We start from the raw sequence: 17,369 nt of genomic DNA on the forward strand, positions 1-17,369 counted from the left end.
ACTCAGTGTTACTGAACACTTGGCATTCACCTTCCACATGCAGCACTGAACATGCATTACTGCACATTTCTACTGCCATTAGCACAATGCAGAGGGTTTAATTTTATTTCAACCTATTTCAACCTTCAACCTATTTCAACCATTTAGTACTACTAGCTTCTAATTATAGTCAAGATGGGAATTTCAAAAGAGGAATTTTCTCTTTTCCTGCTATTCAACATTCTATGACTTCTCCCCATCACCACTAAAAAAAAAAAAAAAAAAAAAAAACAACAACAAAACCACGTTTCTCCAAGGGAAGAGGTCTCTGCTTAGCCCATTTAATAGATTATACTTGTGTTGCCTGACTGATCCTTGAAAGGTGTTCATGGTGTAACGCTGAGGTTCTAATGCCATACACATAAAAACATGTAAGCAGTAGGGAGCAAAGGGGAAGGGCAGAAGACAAGCAATAGTGAGAATAGAGATTAGGTATTTCAGTCTTTGAGGAAGAAAAAATTAAAACCTTCTATTCTGAGTAATGAGAACCAATTTTGAAAATCCAGGTTACAAGAAAAATTCAAGTTGAAGACTAAGTAAGAAAATCAGAAAATACATATTTAGAATTATGAACAATCTATATGATAAACAGAGATGGAAGCTTCTTTTAGGGTGATACAGCATAAGTTTGTCACTGACCTAGCAAAAATGTTACTAGTTTTGCCTGTGTTCAAAAAAAGTGCAACTAGTTGTCCATTCAAACTGCTACTGCATAACAACTACTGTGTAACAACTGAAGTTGATAATCTCAAAATTTTGTTTCCTTAGATATTTTCAGAAATCTGGTAACCAGATAATTCAGATAAGACACTTTTAAACTTCCTATTAAGCCATTATTTGTCACAAAAAAACTGTAAGTATGATGAGACTTCCATCACATTTAAATAAAATTGTCCAGAAACTAGAAGTTACTGATGGGAAAGACAGAAAACAGGTTGACTGCATAGATCTTCTCTCCCAAATGCTTTAAGTCAATAAAAATAACTAGGAAAATCCAGACTTAATTCTGGCTACTAAAGTAGCTCCAGCTTTTGGGTGACAGGAGTAATGCCAGCTGTTCAGCAGGTATGAGGACAGAAGAATTTTCGTCTGGAAGACAATCTTTAGTTAATGACTATTAAAAAAGCATTTTGTAACCTCAATAAACCCCCAAAGGTAGCTTTAATTAGTATTCTAGCAATGGTAAGTCTTACCACATTATACTACAAGATCCTTCATAAGTGATGAATATTTAGGCTTATAGGCAGCAACCAAGGAAGAATCTGTACCCAAAGTTTTACACAAAGGAAGGTGATGATGTCCATGTGCTCTGCTAGTGAAGACTTGGAAATGCTTCTCACTACAAAATGAATCCATTTGTGTAAAACTCTTCACACGTTTCTAAATCACAACAATGCAACAGTTACATAGCTTTCCTTATGACCTACTTTCCCTTAACTCAGGGCTTGTTGCAGTCAGTAGATTAAGCCTGCAGAGACTCAAGATGAGAGGGAATTGGATACTTGCTCAGTATAACTATCCAAAAAGAGACTGGAATGCTTCAGGATGGCCAAGCTCCTGGCTTCTTTTACTCCATGAAGAAAGCTACTTAAAGAAGCTCCATGTTGACCAATGAGATAGCACAGCTTGCTGAACCTGCTTGCCATTTCCTGCAACAACTGGATTGTATTTGCATTGCCCAAATTATCTGAAACAGACCAGAAAGCAATTTAGCTTACCTTATGAATGAACAGCACCCATTAACAGAGAAAATCTCAACAGGGTGCTGTTTAGGTGTTTAATCAGCACTTTCACCTCATGGCTACATTATCCAGAATCAGAAATTCGATAGTTTTAGACTAAATACAGCTCAAATAATGAAGGTATTTCAGGTGAAACCATTAGGAAAGTGCAAATATTAACAGAATGAACACTGTCAAAATGCAACTGTCTTTTACCTCTTCATCTAAACAGGGGAGAAAGCAAGAGCTTAGTTTTATCTTGAAAATATATTATTAGGTTTAAATTTTGCATAACAGAAATTTGTTGTGGTAGGGGAAGCAAAATAAAGGAAAATATTAAAAGAAGGTCTTACCTAAACCTAAAAGAGGTCTAAGAACCTGAGATTTGATCTCGCTCAGTTTGAAATAAAACCTTCTCTCAGTAGCAGCCAACTCATGCAAACTGGCAATATATCCCATTACATTTTTGTCAACTAAGGCCAGACAGTTGTCACCACCAGCTATCACATTGCTTATGTACCCTATCTGAAAGATGAAAAAGAGAAAAGAAAAAACAGCAGCTTTAATGTTTTTCTTTTTACACTCCAATTTAAAAATAGAGTAATGGAAATAAAGCATATTTTGAAGAGCACTAAGTGATAGTAAGCATAAATTACCTTCAGTGACAAACAACTTATTCAGTACTTAATACAAGAATGACAAATGTTGAAGATACATTCATAGCCACTGCTTTTCATTTTCCTCTACATTTATTTTCTTAATTGCTAAATAGAGGATTCATTTGAAACACTGAGCCAAAGTTGTTCAACAGGCAACCAATTCTTATATGCAAGAGTCTACCAGTGACCCTTGAAGAGAAGGGAATGGCTAGCAACAATCTTACAGAAGGCATACAGGTGTGTGTCTGTCTACATGCACAGACATAGACCCAGTGTCTAAATCTCTGCTCCTCCTCAAAACACTTCCCGAACAGCTTTTCTGCTCAATTTAGGGAAATAGCAGTGATACCCAGAGGAGCTAAGGCAGAGACACTCTGTCCTCACTATTTCCTTTTTGTCACCTTAAACTCATGTTGGTCTGAAACCACATACAAACTGGAAGAGGCCATGCAGAGTTCACACTGCTACCTCATGGCACATGTAAGATTCAGCTTCATGAAGCTGTAGGGGCACCTTCTGTCTCCCATTAACATCAAATGCACATCCCCCTTTGCACTCATGTGAAAAGGAAGGGTAGGGAAGTAGAAGGTGCAGAACTCACAGGGACCTTCTGCCCAGTCACAAACAAGAGGCAGAATATCAGAATGGAGTAACAGAACAGAGTAGCCAGTGGCCTCAGCCAGCCGAGAGACAAGAAAGTGAAGAGCAATAGCACTGAAGACTGAACACAAAGACTGATGAAGCAGAGCACAATAAAAGAGTGCATTTCTGCAGCATGCACAGGTGGAAGGAAATGGACACTAGAAACACCTCCTTGTCCCTCAAACAGAAGGGAAGGCCAAGAAACAGGCAGGGGAGAGAACAATACTAACTCAACCTCCTCTCTGCCCCCCACCCAATGTGCTCCTCATTTGACTACTAGGAACCAACCATGGGGCTTGACACCCTTAAAGCTCATCAAGCCATCAGCACCATGCTGTTTCCTAAGAGCACCAGTATGATCTGTACTGACTTAAAGGAAATAACACTCACCTTACTACAAGCTACTAACAAAACTGGACTCTTAGTACAGCTATTTTCATTCAAATTATTTTCTGTTGTCTCCTGGCCACAGTAATATAATCCAGGTTGGAAGTCTTTCTCATCTGCTAAGAAGAGAGAATAATCTAGTCCTGCTGCTGTAGTCCAAATACCATCACCGCACACCTAAAATTCAGGAGGAAGGAAGACATTAAAAATCATCACCCAAAGCTGGAAGGAGAGAAAAGTACATAACTCTTCTAGTCACACATGTACATAATACACCTGCCAAGACAAACTATTGCAATGACCAGTCAATTTTTCAACTTCAGTGTCTCATAACAAATAAACTCCTTGCACATATACTAAAAACTCTTTCCAGTTTTCTTTCTAATGGCTGATTTTTTTGCCTTTCAGTTACCAATCAGTTTTATTTTTAAATAGGCATCAAGTGAGTTTGATTAAAGTTGGAACACTATTCTCCCCTCTACATTTAACTGGGAAATCTATATAAGCTTGGGAGACAGTTAATCTGCTGTACATTAATTTGTATAAGACCTAAGCAGGAAAATTATGTAGCTAGCTTTCCATTAAGATAAGCACTAGAAAACATGGGAAAGTCTGTGGTCTAACCCAAAAATTGTTATTTTGCTATTCACTCAATGTGGTGAAAAGTTCAAAAAAAAAAAAAAAAAACCACTGCCAAAATTCTGCAAAGCTCCGGAAATAAGGAAACGAACAACAAATGTGGCCGTGTTCCAGCCAAGCTAAAAACACTAGAAACAACTGCTTAGAATAAAAACAGAGTTCTGAAGTATTCAAAAGTTTCAACATTACAACATCAATATCAGAGAAACCAAGCATAATGTAAAAGTGAAATCTGATAGGAAGATACAACCAGTCATATTTCTCAGTTCTGGAACTTCACTGTGGTCAAAAACCAGAGGAAGTCGGTGTAAATGATTTCTAGGGTAGATTTTCACAAGCTCATCTAAAGATCATTTCACAGCATAAGCCAAAGACAATCAAGGGCTCTATTATTAAATAGCACATAGATCCATGAACAGGCCCTTCTCAGAAATTACTCTTCATTCACTTGTAGAAGAGACCCTGAACTGAAAGAAGAACCACACAGATAACAAAGTACCTTTGCAAGACGAGGGACGGTTGTTGGGGAGTTCAAGTGGCCAAGCTGGCCAGAGATATTACTGCCCCAGGAGTACACCTGCAAGAAGCAGTGCTGAACATTAGAATGTACATTTATATACACAGAAACATACTGAACTGTGGTAGTACAACACATCAAGCGTGCAAAATGCACAAGTCAAGGCTATAGGAGTCATGTACTGAGAAGCATTTCCTTAATTTTCACTGCTTTCCTACATTCTGAGATTGTCTTCTCACATTCAGAAATGGAATGCACCAAATCAACTCACAGCAATTTTTAAACATAATGTTGATGGTACATGCAGAACTTGGGCAGAAATACAATTTACATTCCACGCTAATTCCATGCTGCCTCCTGCAAATGGGAACAAAAGTTTAGAAGCAAAAGAAAGTAAAAACTAGAAAAGACCAAACATGCTAATTATGTCAGAGAAACAATAAATGGTAACAATCACTTATACCTGGGATTTGGCAGTGAGTGCTAAGGAATGATGGCCGCCAGCAGAGAGGTGAATCACTTCCTTACCATCAAGGCTTTTCACACACAGTGGCTGAAGCCTGTCAATCCCCAGAACCCATAAGGTGAGGGAAGAGGAGTAGAATGTGGGAAAGAGAAAAAATATGATCAGAGGTACTGTTAATGCAGAAACACTCAAAGTTTTATTTCCTTCCCCAAAACAATTTAGAAAAAACAAAGATATATGGAACCTTCTGGCAATAAATCAGCTTAGTCAAAATGGTCAGGAAGGGCAAAAGTTCATGACAGACCTCACCCCAATTTGGACAAAGTCAAAATATCACCAAAACTGTTACTGATTACAAAGGGTAAAATTGGAATTGATTGGTGCCCAGTAACAATACAGCACAAAACACAGTACTTGGAGAAACTTAGGTCATAACACCCAAAAGAACAAGCAGACACTGCATGGCAGATGTTTAAATTTGAGAAACTGAGATAGTTCAATACTCAACATTTTCTAGCAATTGACTGAACAAAAAAACATTTTTCAAAGAAATCTCACCTTGGCAGAACATCACCATGCCCTAGCTGTCCTTCTTTGCCCTTCCCCCAGGTCCACACCTCTGTTCTTAGAGAGGGCAAAAGAGCATCAGCTTCACCACTGTAGGTTGGAGTCAGAGCCACAGTCCTCATTTTTGCCCGTCCTACCTTCCGTAAGAGCCTTGGGGAAACTGAGCAGAGGCCAAGAATGAGAAAAATTTCTGATCATTTTGGTAAATGTATCACTCTGTGTGTGTTACACAGTAACAACACTACTTAATAGCAAGTGATAACTCTTCTTGAAGCAGTTTTAATTCAAGCTTGAGAAGAAAGGTTGCAATAGAAAGCTAAGACAATAGGTTATGGGTACAAAGAAGGAACACAGGTGCTAAAACCAGGTAGATGTCAAGTAGTTTTTACCAGCTGCTAAAGTATAGTAGACATATGAGAATCATGCAGTTATAATGAAACAAATGAACCAAAACAAACTATACATTAAAGTGTTTTGAAAGAAAATATATCCTTGCAGTCAACAGAAGCCTTCAATACTTCCTAAACCTCCCCTCAAATCCAAGATCAGTATAAAACTAAACCATATACACATTCAGAGCAATTAACAGCACTAAAATCTGTGAGGGAAAAAAGTCATTAACGTTGAAGTTCAGCAGTGGGAACTGGAATACTTATAGGTCCCTGGCTCAAAACCAGCTCAGTGCAGTGCAGATTACAGACCACACAGATTTTTATCTGCTACAAAACCAACATGAAAGATCATTTGGCAATATGACTCCTCCAATGTGCTTGCTTTACCTTAATTTAACAAGAAAGACCATTTGTAAACCCACTGTTTTTAGATTTCTTAGCATTAAGTATCTGCTAGTCTTCACTCTCTCCACTGCTTTCAGGCCCTAAGATATAATTTAGAATTCATACACACCTTTGAGAGATCATTAGATTTGTGTTTAATAAATATTTGGGGTTTTTTTTCACTTATAAACCTCCACATTATTATAAGTTTTTCTGTGTTTTTTCCCCAACATGCTTGTTTACCTTGTGACAACAAGCCAGGCAGGGAAAGCCTTCGACTCCCTCCTTCAGATTCCTCTTCTCTAATATCTACTAAACTGGAACTCTTCTTCCCCTGCATGGATTCCAGCCTGACTTGCTCTTCTCGACTGTCCTTCAGAGCTTCGGGCCCCGGGGACCTGCTGCCTGACTGAGATCCTGGCTCACTCGAAGATGTGCCATAGAAGTTCATGACTTTCTTCAGGGACAAGGCTCCAGCCTCATAGGTGGCAGCAACTCTCACCCCAACCGCTGAGGCACACGAGGCCACCAGGCTGTTCAGGGTGGATGTGCTGCTACCTGGAGGGCCAGGGATGCAAGCACTGAGCTGTTTCTCTTGAGATGGCTAAAACCAAGGAGAAATGGGAAACTATCAGAGCAGACAGCACAGAACAGTAGGATGACGATACACATTCATTATTCAAACCATGGGCCAGACTGAACACCATATAATGTTTATTATAACGCATCTCTAATTTACAGTAAACATATATAACTGTATATAATATAAATTATCTAGGTTTTTTATGCTTAGGTGTACATCTATTGCTCAGAATGATTTTTTAAAGATAGCACCAAGCAACATTTCTAAAAGGACTGGGCTTCGTCTGTTGCACCTGTCTTGTAGCTCATCCATAAGAGACTGTAAGCCTGGGGTTTTTAAATACCAACAAAAAAAGGATCTTTGCACACAAATATGAAAAGGGATATAATTTTAAACTTATTACCAACTTCTTTGCCACCAATGAAAGTGCATCAGTGAGCATGCTCCATTTTAAGAGAGACAAGTTCTCTTTTCAATATGGTAAAAGGTAAACAGCAATTCATGGATTCATTTTGCAAGGCCTATCTTAAAACCAGACTGGGCTGTGTCCCCTTACACCATTGTTGTATCCATCCAAAGCTTAGTCAGTAATCATCAAGTCACACTAGGGACAAACTGACTGAAGGCAATTATTAGCCCAGCACACCATTACCTGTAACAGCAATCAGCTGACCCACCAAATAAGAAAAAATGCCCAAAATAACCTCTGACAAATAGTTTGAATATTAAAATAAAGACAGCCAAGTCCCATTTTTCCATCTAATACACAGTGGAAAATGGTATTATTACAAGTACGACAGCTCATTTTATTCCACCAAACTAAAAACAATCTTTGACTTCTTTAAAGCTTAGGTTAAAGGACTGGGATTGGTTCTATTTACTTCATCCTATTTCTAAAAGGCAAATCTAGCAAAACAGGAAAGAAAATTTCATTTGTGTAGGAAAGCAAAGAAAAATGAAATACTAATGCTGAAACACTACATTAGACCTTATCTCTGCTCTTCACCTGTATGTCAATTGTGGAAGATTCAGTGAATCAATTCCAGTCTTGATTCCTGAAACTGTGCAAGGAAAACAGTGCTCTGGAAATATGCCAGGAACAAGGAACTGAGAAAGGGAGCATGAAACTATGTGCTTCAGTCATTTCTCAATGCTGGAGTTCTTGCAAGAGTCTGAAGAGCCCACAACTGCTAGAATGCATTTGTAATAGCAAAAAGCAAAAGAAAGAGCAAATGTATTTACACAACATTCATTTCTATAAAGGAAGTTTTCCTCAGAGTAAGAAAGTATAACTTGCTGAACCACCAAGTTACTGGACAGATTTTAAAACTATGGGGGTTTTGTTGCCATCAGAGGCAGTAACAAAAATCAACTATTTTTTAGGTATTGTGAAATTTATTTCCCAGAGGAATAAATATGGAGAATGTTTTACTGCAATTACTAAAAAAAAATAAATTTATGACTGCACAACACTTTAAATTACAAAAGAAATTTTCAGAATTCCAGTGTCAGTTTTGCAAATTAGGCCACAGAGCAGTAGGGGTCCTCACAGGACAGTAGTTAAGTAAGGACTGCCAGACTGCACTGCAAGATTCTGGATTAGTTTTCTGTCTAGTAACTTTTGGATTCTATCTTCTTCCCTTTACTCCTAATTACATTTCCTTTTCTTTTCTCCTCTCTAAAAACCAGAAAACAATTATTTTGTCAGGGAGCCACAAACAGCTCTTGAACCATCACGTCAAGCATTTTCTGATGCTTACTAAGAGATGAGTACTTGACTGTTCTGCTATAGCATCAAAACAGTGTTGTTGAATCATTTTCCACACTACACAGAGTAGTACTTACACATCTCCCACTGCTTTTTATGAGTTTGTGTCACCCTACATTATTAACATTAGAAACATTTTGATCAAACCTTTTAGCAATTTGCAATCCAGAATTATTAACTGATTGAGAAATTAGATGGATTTGTGAGGGATTTGTTCCAGGTACAGAAATTAAACCTTTACCTTAAAGTACCAGTAAGATCCACTGAATCCTTCTGCCCCATACAAATTGAAACCCATGCATCAGGAAACAAAGCATGGAAATTGGCTTATGTGGTTCTGGTACTGCAGAGCATGAGAAGAGATTAAAGCACTGTCAAGGATGCCCACAATGAAGGCTCACAAATGAACAACAATGAAGGACAAAAAAAATCTTCAACTTAAAAGTTGAGAACCATCAGTGAAAAAGCCACTTGGAAACTATAAAAACACCATAGTTATATTAAAGTAAGTTTTTCATTTGTAAAAAGAGTAATGTTGTCACATATGCAAGAGAAGTTACTGCAAATTATGAGCTGTGATTAGTGATTAGGTACTAACCTGTTCAGGCTCAGTACAGATGTTTTTATTCAGGCTCTCCTTTAATGAGCTATCTGACAAACCAATTAAGTACTCTTTCACTTCTTTTTTGTCCGAGAACAGAGTATTTCCTGAACTAGAAATTCCACTATCTTCCCGTCCATTGCTGCTGGAAAGGCCACTTGGTCTCTCAGATTCTAAACCAACAAGCCTATGTTGTTCCACAAGTGGTTTCTGAAAGTCTTCACTTTGGCCAGCTGTTACACTTTTGCCTCCGGGGGTGTCCGATGATGGACAGAAAACGTGGTTTTCTGGCTGGTTATCAGACAGTGCTACACCCAGTGGGCAGCAGTGACTATCTGAAATGATTACATGATCTTCCTTGTCTGTCATGGTAATGAGAGGCTGACTGCAGTGATTGCATCTCTCTGGGATAGGCTTCATTTCCTGCACAGGGAGACATTGTACCAGAGCCAGGCTGTGGTAGGCTCCACAAGCAATCTGGAGCACAACACGTCCTGCCAGGTGCTCTACCTTCTGTGGCTTTGTCACTGGGAAAGTTGTTGTTATGAGGCCGAGCTGGCAGCCACTCCCCCAGGCCCATATCTCTCTGCTCAGCGATAGTGCCAGCGTGTGTTCCTCTCCACATGCCAGCTGCAAAATCCGTACTGATAGCAGAGGGCTGGTTTCGGAATCACAAATACTGACGAGCTGGGGCTCTGGCACACACGGCTGATTAGTAACTGCGCACTGGCCAGCAGAATTGTCCCCCCACATGTACACCACACCGCTCTCTGTCACGGCACCATTGTGGAAGCTGCCGGCTGCCACTGTAATAATACGATGTCCAAGCAAAGTATTTTCCAAGACAGGACTGTTAACACATTCCTCAGGTCGTGACCTCCACGGCAGCTTTCCGAAACTGTAGACCTCTCCACCTGGGAGGGCAGAAAAAAGAAAAACAAATCCTAGTATGAGTGTAAAACCAATTATTAAACCAATGCAAAAATATGAAGACTGCTTCAGACAAATAGATATGAATTCCTAGCTTAGTCCAGGCTCAGCAAAACTATACTTATTGATATAAGAAGACTGCTGGTTGCTCTCTGTAATTGCCACTGTTAAGTTCTACACCTCAAATTAGTGTTACCCTATGCATGCATGTACTGTTAAAATAAGTAATGCTTTTCTGCTAAAAAATCAATTATATTCCAGTCATGTGAGTTAAGTGTATTCATTGGTCCTTTCTAATTTAAGAACATACTAAGGACATACAAATGTGTGTGAAAAGCACAAAGTACAGTCCTCATCTTTCCAAACACAGATCTAGTATCACTTCTAAAAGAAAAAAAACTTGACAATAACTGAAGATTGCTATTACCCCAAATCATTACAATTAAGATGCTTATTACCTTCTGTTAGAAGTAACCCATGATGGATTCCAAGGGCTGCCTGTAACACTGTCTTTCCACTGAGGCCTGGAAGCCTTTCTGGAGTCACGGAGCAGGAACCAGCCTTCCAAACATAGACCAGGCCTCTCTCTTTGGCTCCTTCTGCCTCTTCTGAGCTACAAGGATTGGATGAAATTGGAACACAATCAGGATGAAGTTTTCCATGGTTCAGTAATGCCTATGTAGGAAAGGCTTGGTAGTTCAGACATTAGTTTTACCTTCAAGCCAACATATTTAAATTAGTATTATCAAATTGTAAATAAATGCTATTTAAATGAACAAGTGTCTTTTGTTTGAAACCATAAGCTTTTTTCTCATTTGTACTTTTCCACGTACCAATTGCTCCCATTAATAGAGTGTTTAAAACATTACACTTGTAAGAGCTCATCCTTTATACACTTTCATTTCTACCTCTAGAGATAAAAATGAGGTTTTGATTGTTTGGGCTTTTTCTTTTTTTGTAAATTCTTAATGAGTGTCTCAGATTCAAATGAGCCAGTTATTCAAATCAACTGAACCATGAAAAAAAAATATCCTGAAAGAGTGTGCAATTATCAGGGCTTGCAGGAGTGACTGGAACTATGCAAACTTCTACACACTGTGGTTTGAATGCTCAGTCAGCAACTTCTCCAACACAGCACAAAGAAATTCTTCGGAATTTTGACAAGCCCACAGTTTTAACAATTTGCTGAATCCCTTGATTTAAATACAAAAAGTTATGTTAAGCATCCATATAGACTAGCTTAAATTAAGACTAGACTTAAATTAAGTTTCCTTAGAATTTTATATAGACTAGACTGTTATCCACTCAGAAAGAAAAAAATAAGTTTAGCTCCTAATTTGACAACAGCCAAGTCACTCACTCCCTGCATAAATCAGTTCTTGCAGCTTGACGTGAACTTGTGGAATTAAATCTATTAAGATGGCAAGGGAAGCTTTGACAGAATTACAGTCTTTGTCTCGAAGACAAGGCACAAGAAGTAAAATGTATTGGGAACCTGCACCAAACCCATAAAAAAGCTATTCTGATACACCACACTGCAGGCAAACACATGCAAGTAGCCCTATTCCTGCAGGCCATGGATTTGTTAAACTATGTATTTTGTTAACTGTGGTGCAGAGGATGAACATCTTTACACAATCTGCCTCTGAAACATTCAAATTAAGAATAGCTAAGAAATCAAATTATCTCTCCTAGCTCCTGTGTCCATCCCAAATATCTTTTTCTACAAAATGGAAAGAAAAAAACCCCCAAACTTAAAAGGTGACAGTCCTGAACTCTTGTAAAATTCAAGTAAATAGTTTATTCCATAAAGCAAACAGATTTAAAATGCAGAGTCCACCTTGCATTTCAAATACATAGGACTTGTGTTTAGAATAAAAGTAAATTAAAAAGAAACCAATCAAATAATGTATAAATAAAGAAAAAAAAAAGGCTTAAAAATTTCGTATCACTATAAGGATATTTCACCTAAGATAAAAATACAGATTTTACACAGATAGGCAAAGCACTCCAAAGAGCACAAAATGATAATACTGAGAGTTTTCATCAACATATTGTACATCAAATCAGTTCAATGCCCAATATTTGTGCTTTTATCCATTTAACAGGTCTTCAGAAAACAGTGTAAAACAAATTTGGACATTCACATAACAGGATTTGTGACAAAAACATCTGACCTCTATCAAGTATCTCAGTGCAAGAAATGTCTACTGCAGGGCTACTTATCCAGAATCAAAATTCACAGGTGCAGGTACCAGACAGGATGTACTGTTCACTTGGGAATGTTACTTTCAAGTTTGTAGCCTGTGGCTATGGCTCCAGAAATTACAGCAATCAGCTTAAAAAAGAAGTTGCTGTTCTAGCAACTTTAGTGTTCCAGACACAACTGAAGCTCAGTTAATAATCTTCCCTTTAGTGCAAGTTTTAGTACAAGTTACATAAAGAGTATGCTGATATCACTTCATTTTCCAGGATGATCATGAGCTGGCCTATTTCAGGGAGCCTCTGTGGTTTCACCTAGCTGCTCATTCTCACCTTCTTTCCTGTGAGTCCATCTGTCAGTGGCAGCACTCCATCACCACCAAATTGTTCCTCTTTCAAAAGGAACAATATAATTTTCACAAACTGAAAAACATAAAAACCAGCTATTTAATCACAAATAACATAAAACAATAACAACAAAACCCAAAAAACCTCCAAAAGTCTAGTTTCTGCATTCAATAAATAAACACTTCCACACTGCCAGGATGGTTCAAGTATTTATATTTAGTTCACTCACACTGAGCTGGCAGACAGAAACTAAACACCCAGACTCATCCTAACAACTCAGCTCACACTGGGTCTATTGTCAGGACAGAATGAACAAAACCTTGTTCAAAGGCAGAAATTCACATCAATCTCTCTATACAATTCTCATTACACCACTCAAAAACCACCAAATTGATTCATTTTTAGTCATAAGACAGAATTCAATACTCAGCTAAATTTAAGGTGAACAGAATTGCATGAGCAGAAAATGATTAGGAGCTGAATTTGTAACTTAATTCCTGAACCAAATCACACATCACCATTAGCAGGTGCAATTCTGTCTGGGCAGAAATGCAGAAAGCAGAGTCCAAAACATTTCTTCATGCAAGCTGCTAGCAGAGTGCGCATGGAGATAAAGACAACCATGGAAGGCAAGGGGAAAAAAGTGGCTGCTCTAGCTACAATTTCATCCTCTCAGATTTTGAATTTTTCAAGTTTACTCTCATACCTTTCCATCCTCATGAAGATAACTTTGTATTACTTTTCTTGGAATAAAACAAAGAAACAGTTAATCTTTGTTTCTTATGATCTGTTTGGCTTCTTTTAGTATTAAAAGAACTGTGATTTCTCTTGATCTACTGCCTCACGATATGAAGTATTACAGATTTTAGTTGCATTAATACATGTGTATAATCACATTTATTCAAAGTTTCACATATAAATTCTTTAGAGCTGTTGCTTTATTACAGTTGATGTCTGAAACTGCTGTCTGAAACTGAAACACTGTAACAAAATCAGAAAACAAATTAGTTAGTATAAGAATTAAGACCCAGAATAAGTAGGCTGAAGCTTTTGGATACAGAAATATATATAGCCAATCATGAATAAAAGAGACAAAACATATTCAGACCTGTAACTCTCATACAGATGTTTCAGTGCACACTTGGAAACAGTAATCATCATGTTGATAAATAATTAAAATAACTAACAAAATCTCCAATACTTTCACTGGATTGCTCTGAATAATGAATTACCAAGGAGACCTTCACATATAGAAACAATAATTCCAGTCTTTCAGATAAAGGACCCTAAAAAGAGTGATTTGGGCTTCAGAGTTGGCAAAGAACAGACCTCAAAAAGATAAAGATTTGATAACATGGTATTGTGGTAAGTCATATACACCCTTCTCTAAAAAAAACCCAAAAACCAGAGCATACTTTCTAGGAACACAAAGACACACTAGTCACCAGAAAGATATGCTTTCAAGACAGCCTCTCCTTCCTCAACTACAAAAGAAAAAAAAAAAAAAGAGAAAAAAATTGTAAAAGTTAACTTTTAAAATATTAACAAAGGAAGTCTCACAAATATAAGGGAACTGTCATGCGATGCTTCAGTAGCAGAGGTGTTGATGAAACATCAAAGGAAAATGGAAGCACATTTTTAGAACCATAACTTGCTGATGTGTTCTTGCTCAGAGCAAATAAATTTAGGGTTTTCTTTAGCCTACTCAAAACCACTTAACCCTGCAATTCATTCTCCTGAAAATGCTAGCACCTCTCCTTTGTGAAGGACTCTAGCTTCAAACAAAACAACTCAGTTGGAGTTGTTCAGTGGATCACTGAATCAAAAAAATAAACACTTTGACAGAATAACTGAGGTATCAACAAATATACCATTTACATTGCACATAGTTACTTGAGGTTAAGGAACTGAGGGTTAAAATTCTTGACGTCTAGAATTTATGGACTTTTTTTAAGGATTCAAAGAATTTTTTTCATTTTCATGAGCCTGAACTGCAAAAAAAAAAAGATTTTGTTACAATCAGAAGGTTACATGACAATCACAATAAAGTTAAAGACAGGCATTTGATTAGCTGTTTTGCACGATCTCCCTTCAAGGCCAAATTGAAAAACTATTTACATAATTCTTAAGTAAGAAAGCTGCAACAGTGGCAAATTAGAAACTAAGAGCATGGTATGATGGCAGTGACAGATATTCTTTACAGAAGCTCACACTTCAGGTTGCATTACCAAGCATTTATGCTTAAAAGGGAAACGAGAGTCAAACTGTTTTCTTTCCAGAGATGAGACATCTTTAAGACATTTTGCAATCACTTTCAAGTTCAGTTCAAGCTCTTATTCACTCCTAGGACAGCAGAACATTATTCCCATTTCACAGCTAACACAAAATACAAGTTGCTTTGCCACAGCTACAAACTAAGTAAAGTAATCGTAACAGGTTTCTTCCTCCCAACAGAAACATGTAATTTCCCTTGCTTATTCTCACATTACATCTACGTTGTTTCCTTTCCACTAAGATTATCAGAATTGTTACTAAATTTAGCATTCATGGAGGTGAACATCCAGGCACAAAACAACACTCTTGCATGGAAGTGATACGAGCACCTTCACTGCTCTGTCCATACTTTTACTGTTACATTTTTCTTTCAACACTCCAAGTGGAAAGCAGCAAGGAGTGCCAATTATGAAATGGATTTGTGCTACAGACAGATGGTCACTGGCATGACACTGATGTCATACTCTCCACTTACAAAATTAAAGGCTAATTCTCCAGAAATCAAACGCTACCACACCGTAACAACTGCGATGGTTGGGAATGAATTGGAGCAAACACTTCTCTCATTATCATGGACTGTGCTCTTTGCTGACCATTTTAAGTGAGCACCACAGGTATGAAGGTAACCTTACATTCACTGCTGAACAGCAACAGCCAGTGTGCCCCCGGCTTTAAGAAACGCTAGAACTCCCATGCGCCTCACCTGCTTATTTCCCTGCTAGTCAATAAACACTGCAAATATTTCTATAGCTTTCATACATGTTTACTTACGTATTTCCAAACACATTTTTAATACATTTGTTGCATCACATTTAGCAATAACTTGCAGGACCAAGACTGTGTGTTTGTCATACAGAATTAGCTACTCAGGTTCTGAAGAGGTGATCTCCAAGCTTCCTCGTGCAAAACAGAGTTGTCAACATCACTGACTATTGACAACTGTGGCTTATATACAATGTGTGACTAGTTAAAGAAGCACTAACCACTGCTTCTAACATTGTGTGACTGAGACCTGCTCAGAACAAAACAAAACAACTGGCTACTGAAAGACGGTAGCGATTCCTCTGCATGAGGGCAAGGTGCGAAGCTTTTAATGCCAGTTCCAGTGAATGCAGGATAGTGGCAAAATAAAGCAGTAAAGAAGTCAGGGAATAAAAACCAACACAGGTGAAAATTATCTGCTACAGCATGTAATTAACTTAAAATTTACCACACTCGAAAGAGACAAAAAATTCTGAATCTCCTTCTGCCCCTTTTTCTTTTGAAATTACACCTTAATTTTGCACATTCTCATGCGCTTTCCCATCTGAAGACCGTTCACTCTGCAGACACTGAAAATGGTAAGTACAGCTAGTTTACATAAGCTGCGGCCCTACAACAGCAGTGATTAACTACACATCATCTACGACCATTCCGGTTGCTCCCCTATTTTCGTTCTGGAAGAGGAGGTCTGTGACAGTGACAGGACACTGTGTCACCTGTACAGGATTCTGCAGCCGCAGCAGTACCACCACTCAATACGCTCCAAAAGCCGAACTGCATTAACCCCCGAGCAAGCAAGGCACGCAAAGGGACAGCACTTCTAAACGCAAGTGGAAGGAGATGAAGGGCATGTCAGTTACAGTTCGGGGGTCTCTTTCCACCCAGAGGGAGGGGACCTTGCAGACCTGACAGAACTACACCTCGAGATCTCTGCTGAACCAGCCCACCGCAGCACGGCTAGAGCGGGACACTCGGGGTCCGTCAGAGCTGCTCTTCGGCCTCTCCCCAAGTCCCAGGGCGCAGCCGGGGGCGGCGCAGGGCCTGTCCCGTGTCGCCGGTGCCGCCGGGCGCTCCCGTCCCGCCGCGCAGGTGCGGCAGGCGCGGGGAGCGCGGCCGCCCTCAGGCGCGGCTCCCCCTTCCCGCGCGCAGCCCCGCGCGCAGCCCCGCGCGTCCCGCACCTGTTGCCGCGGCGCCGCCCGCAGCCGCGCGCTGCCCGCAGCCCCTCGCGCCGCCCGGCTGACTCACGCGGGGCCGCGGGACGCGCAGGGGGCGGGGCCAGCGCCGCGCGAGCGCCGACGGGTCCCTGCCCGGGACAAAACAGGCAGAGACCGGAGCGACACGTGGGTATGCGTCAGGAAATACTCGAGGCGCAAATAAAGAGCCCGGGGCCGGCCCAGGAGCGATCGGTGACAGCGACAGCGCCCGTCTGGCCCTTCCTGCTCCGCAAACCCGCCCGTCACTGCTGCTATAACGGGGAGCGGGCCTGTG

General features: G+C 39.4%; 1 protein-coding gene across 6 annotated transcripts in view; it reads right to left on the minus strand.

The window, feature by feature from the left end:
* The window catches only part of ALS2 (alsin Rho guanine nucleotide exchange factor ALS2), a 36,615-nt gene extending 19,537 nt beyond the window's left edge, over positions 1–17,078 (minus strand). For 3 of the 6 annotated variants that reach the window (XM_053947647.1, XM_053947646.1, XM_053947641.1), the window contains exons 1-12: positions 16,787–16,907; positions 13,552–13,826; positions 12,831–12,920; positions 10,754–10,908; positions 9,363–10,279; positions 6,657–7,017; positions 5,629–5,797; positions 5,068–5,164; positions 4,587–4,664; positions 3,452–3,625; positions 2,114–2,285; positions 1,546–1,726 (exon numbers count right to left, since the gene is read on the minus strand). In XM_053947647.1, the coding sequence (XP_053803622.1) occupies positions 1,546–1,726; positions 2,114–2,285; positions 3,452–3,625; positions 4,587–4,664; positions 5,068–5,164; positions 5,629–5,797; positions 6,657–7,017; positions 9,363–10,279; positions 10,754–10,908; positions 12,831–12,850 (2,324 nt within the window). In that variant the 5' untranslated portion in view covers positions 12,851–12,920; positions 13,552–13,826; positions 16,787–16,907. Of the gene's footprint in view, positions 1–1,545; positions 1,727–2,113; positions 2,286–3,451; positions 3,626–4,586; positions 4,665–5,067; positions 5,165–5,628; positions 5,798–6,656; positions 7,018–9,362; positions 10,280–10,753; positions 10,909–12,830; positions 12,921–13,551; positions 13,827–16,786; positions 16,908–17,059 lie in introns of those variants that run through there. The other 3 variants (XM_053947645.1, XM_053947644.1, XM_053947643.1) reach the window with 3 other exon arrangements.
* Between the last annotated feature and the right edge of the window lie 291 nt (positions 17,079–17,369).

The sequence above is a fragment of the Vidua chalybeata genome, chromosome 7 (assembly GCF_026979565.1).
Source record: "Vidua chalybeata isolate OUT-0048 chromosome 7, bVidCha1 merged haplotype, whole genome shotgun sequence".
NCBI lineage: Eukaryota > Metazoa > Chordata > Aves > Passeriformes > Viduidae > Vidua > Vidua chalybeata.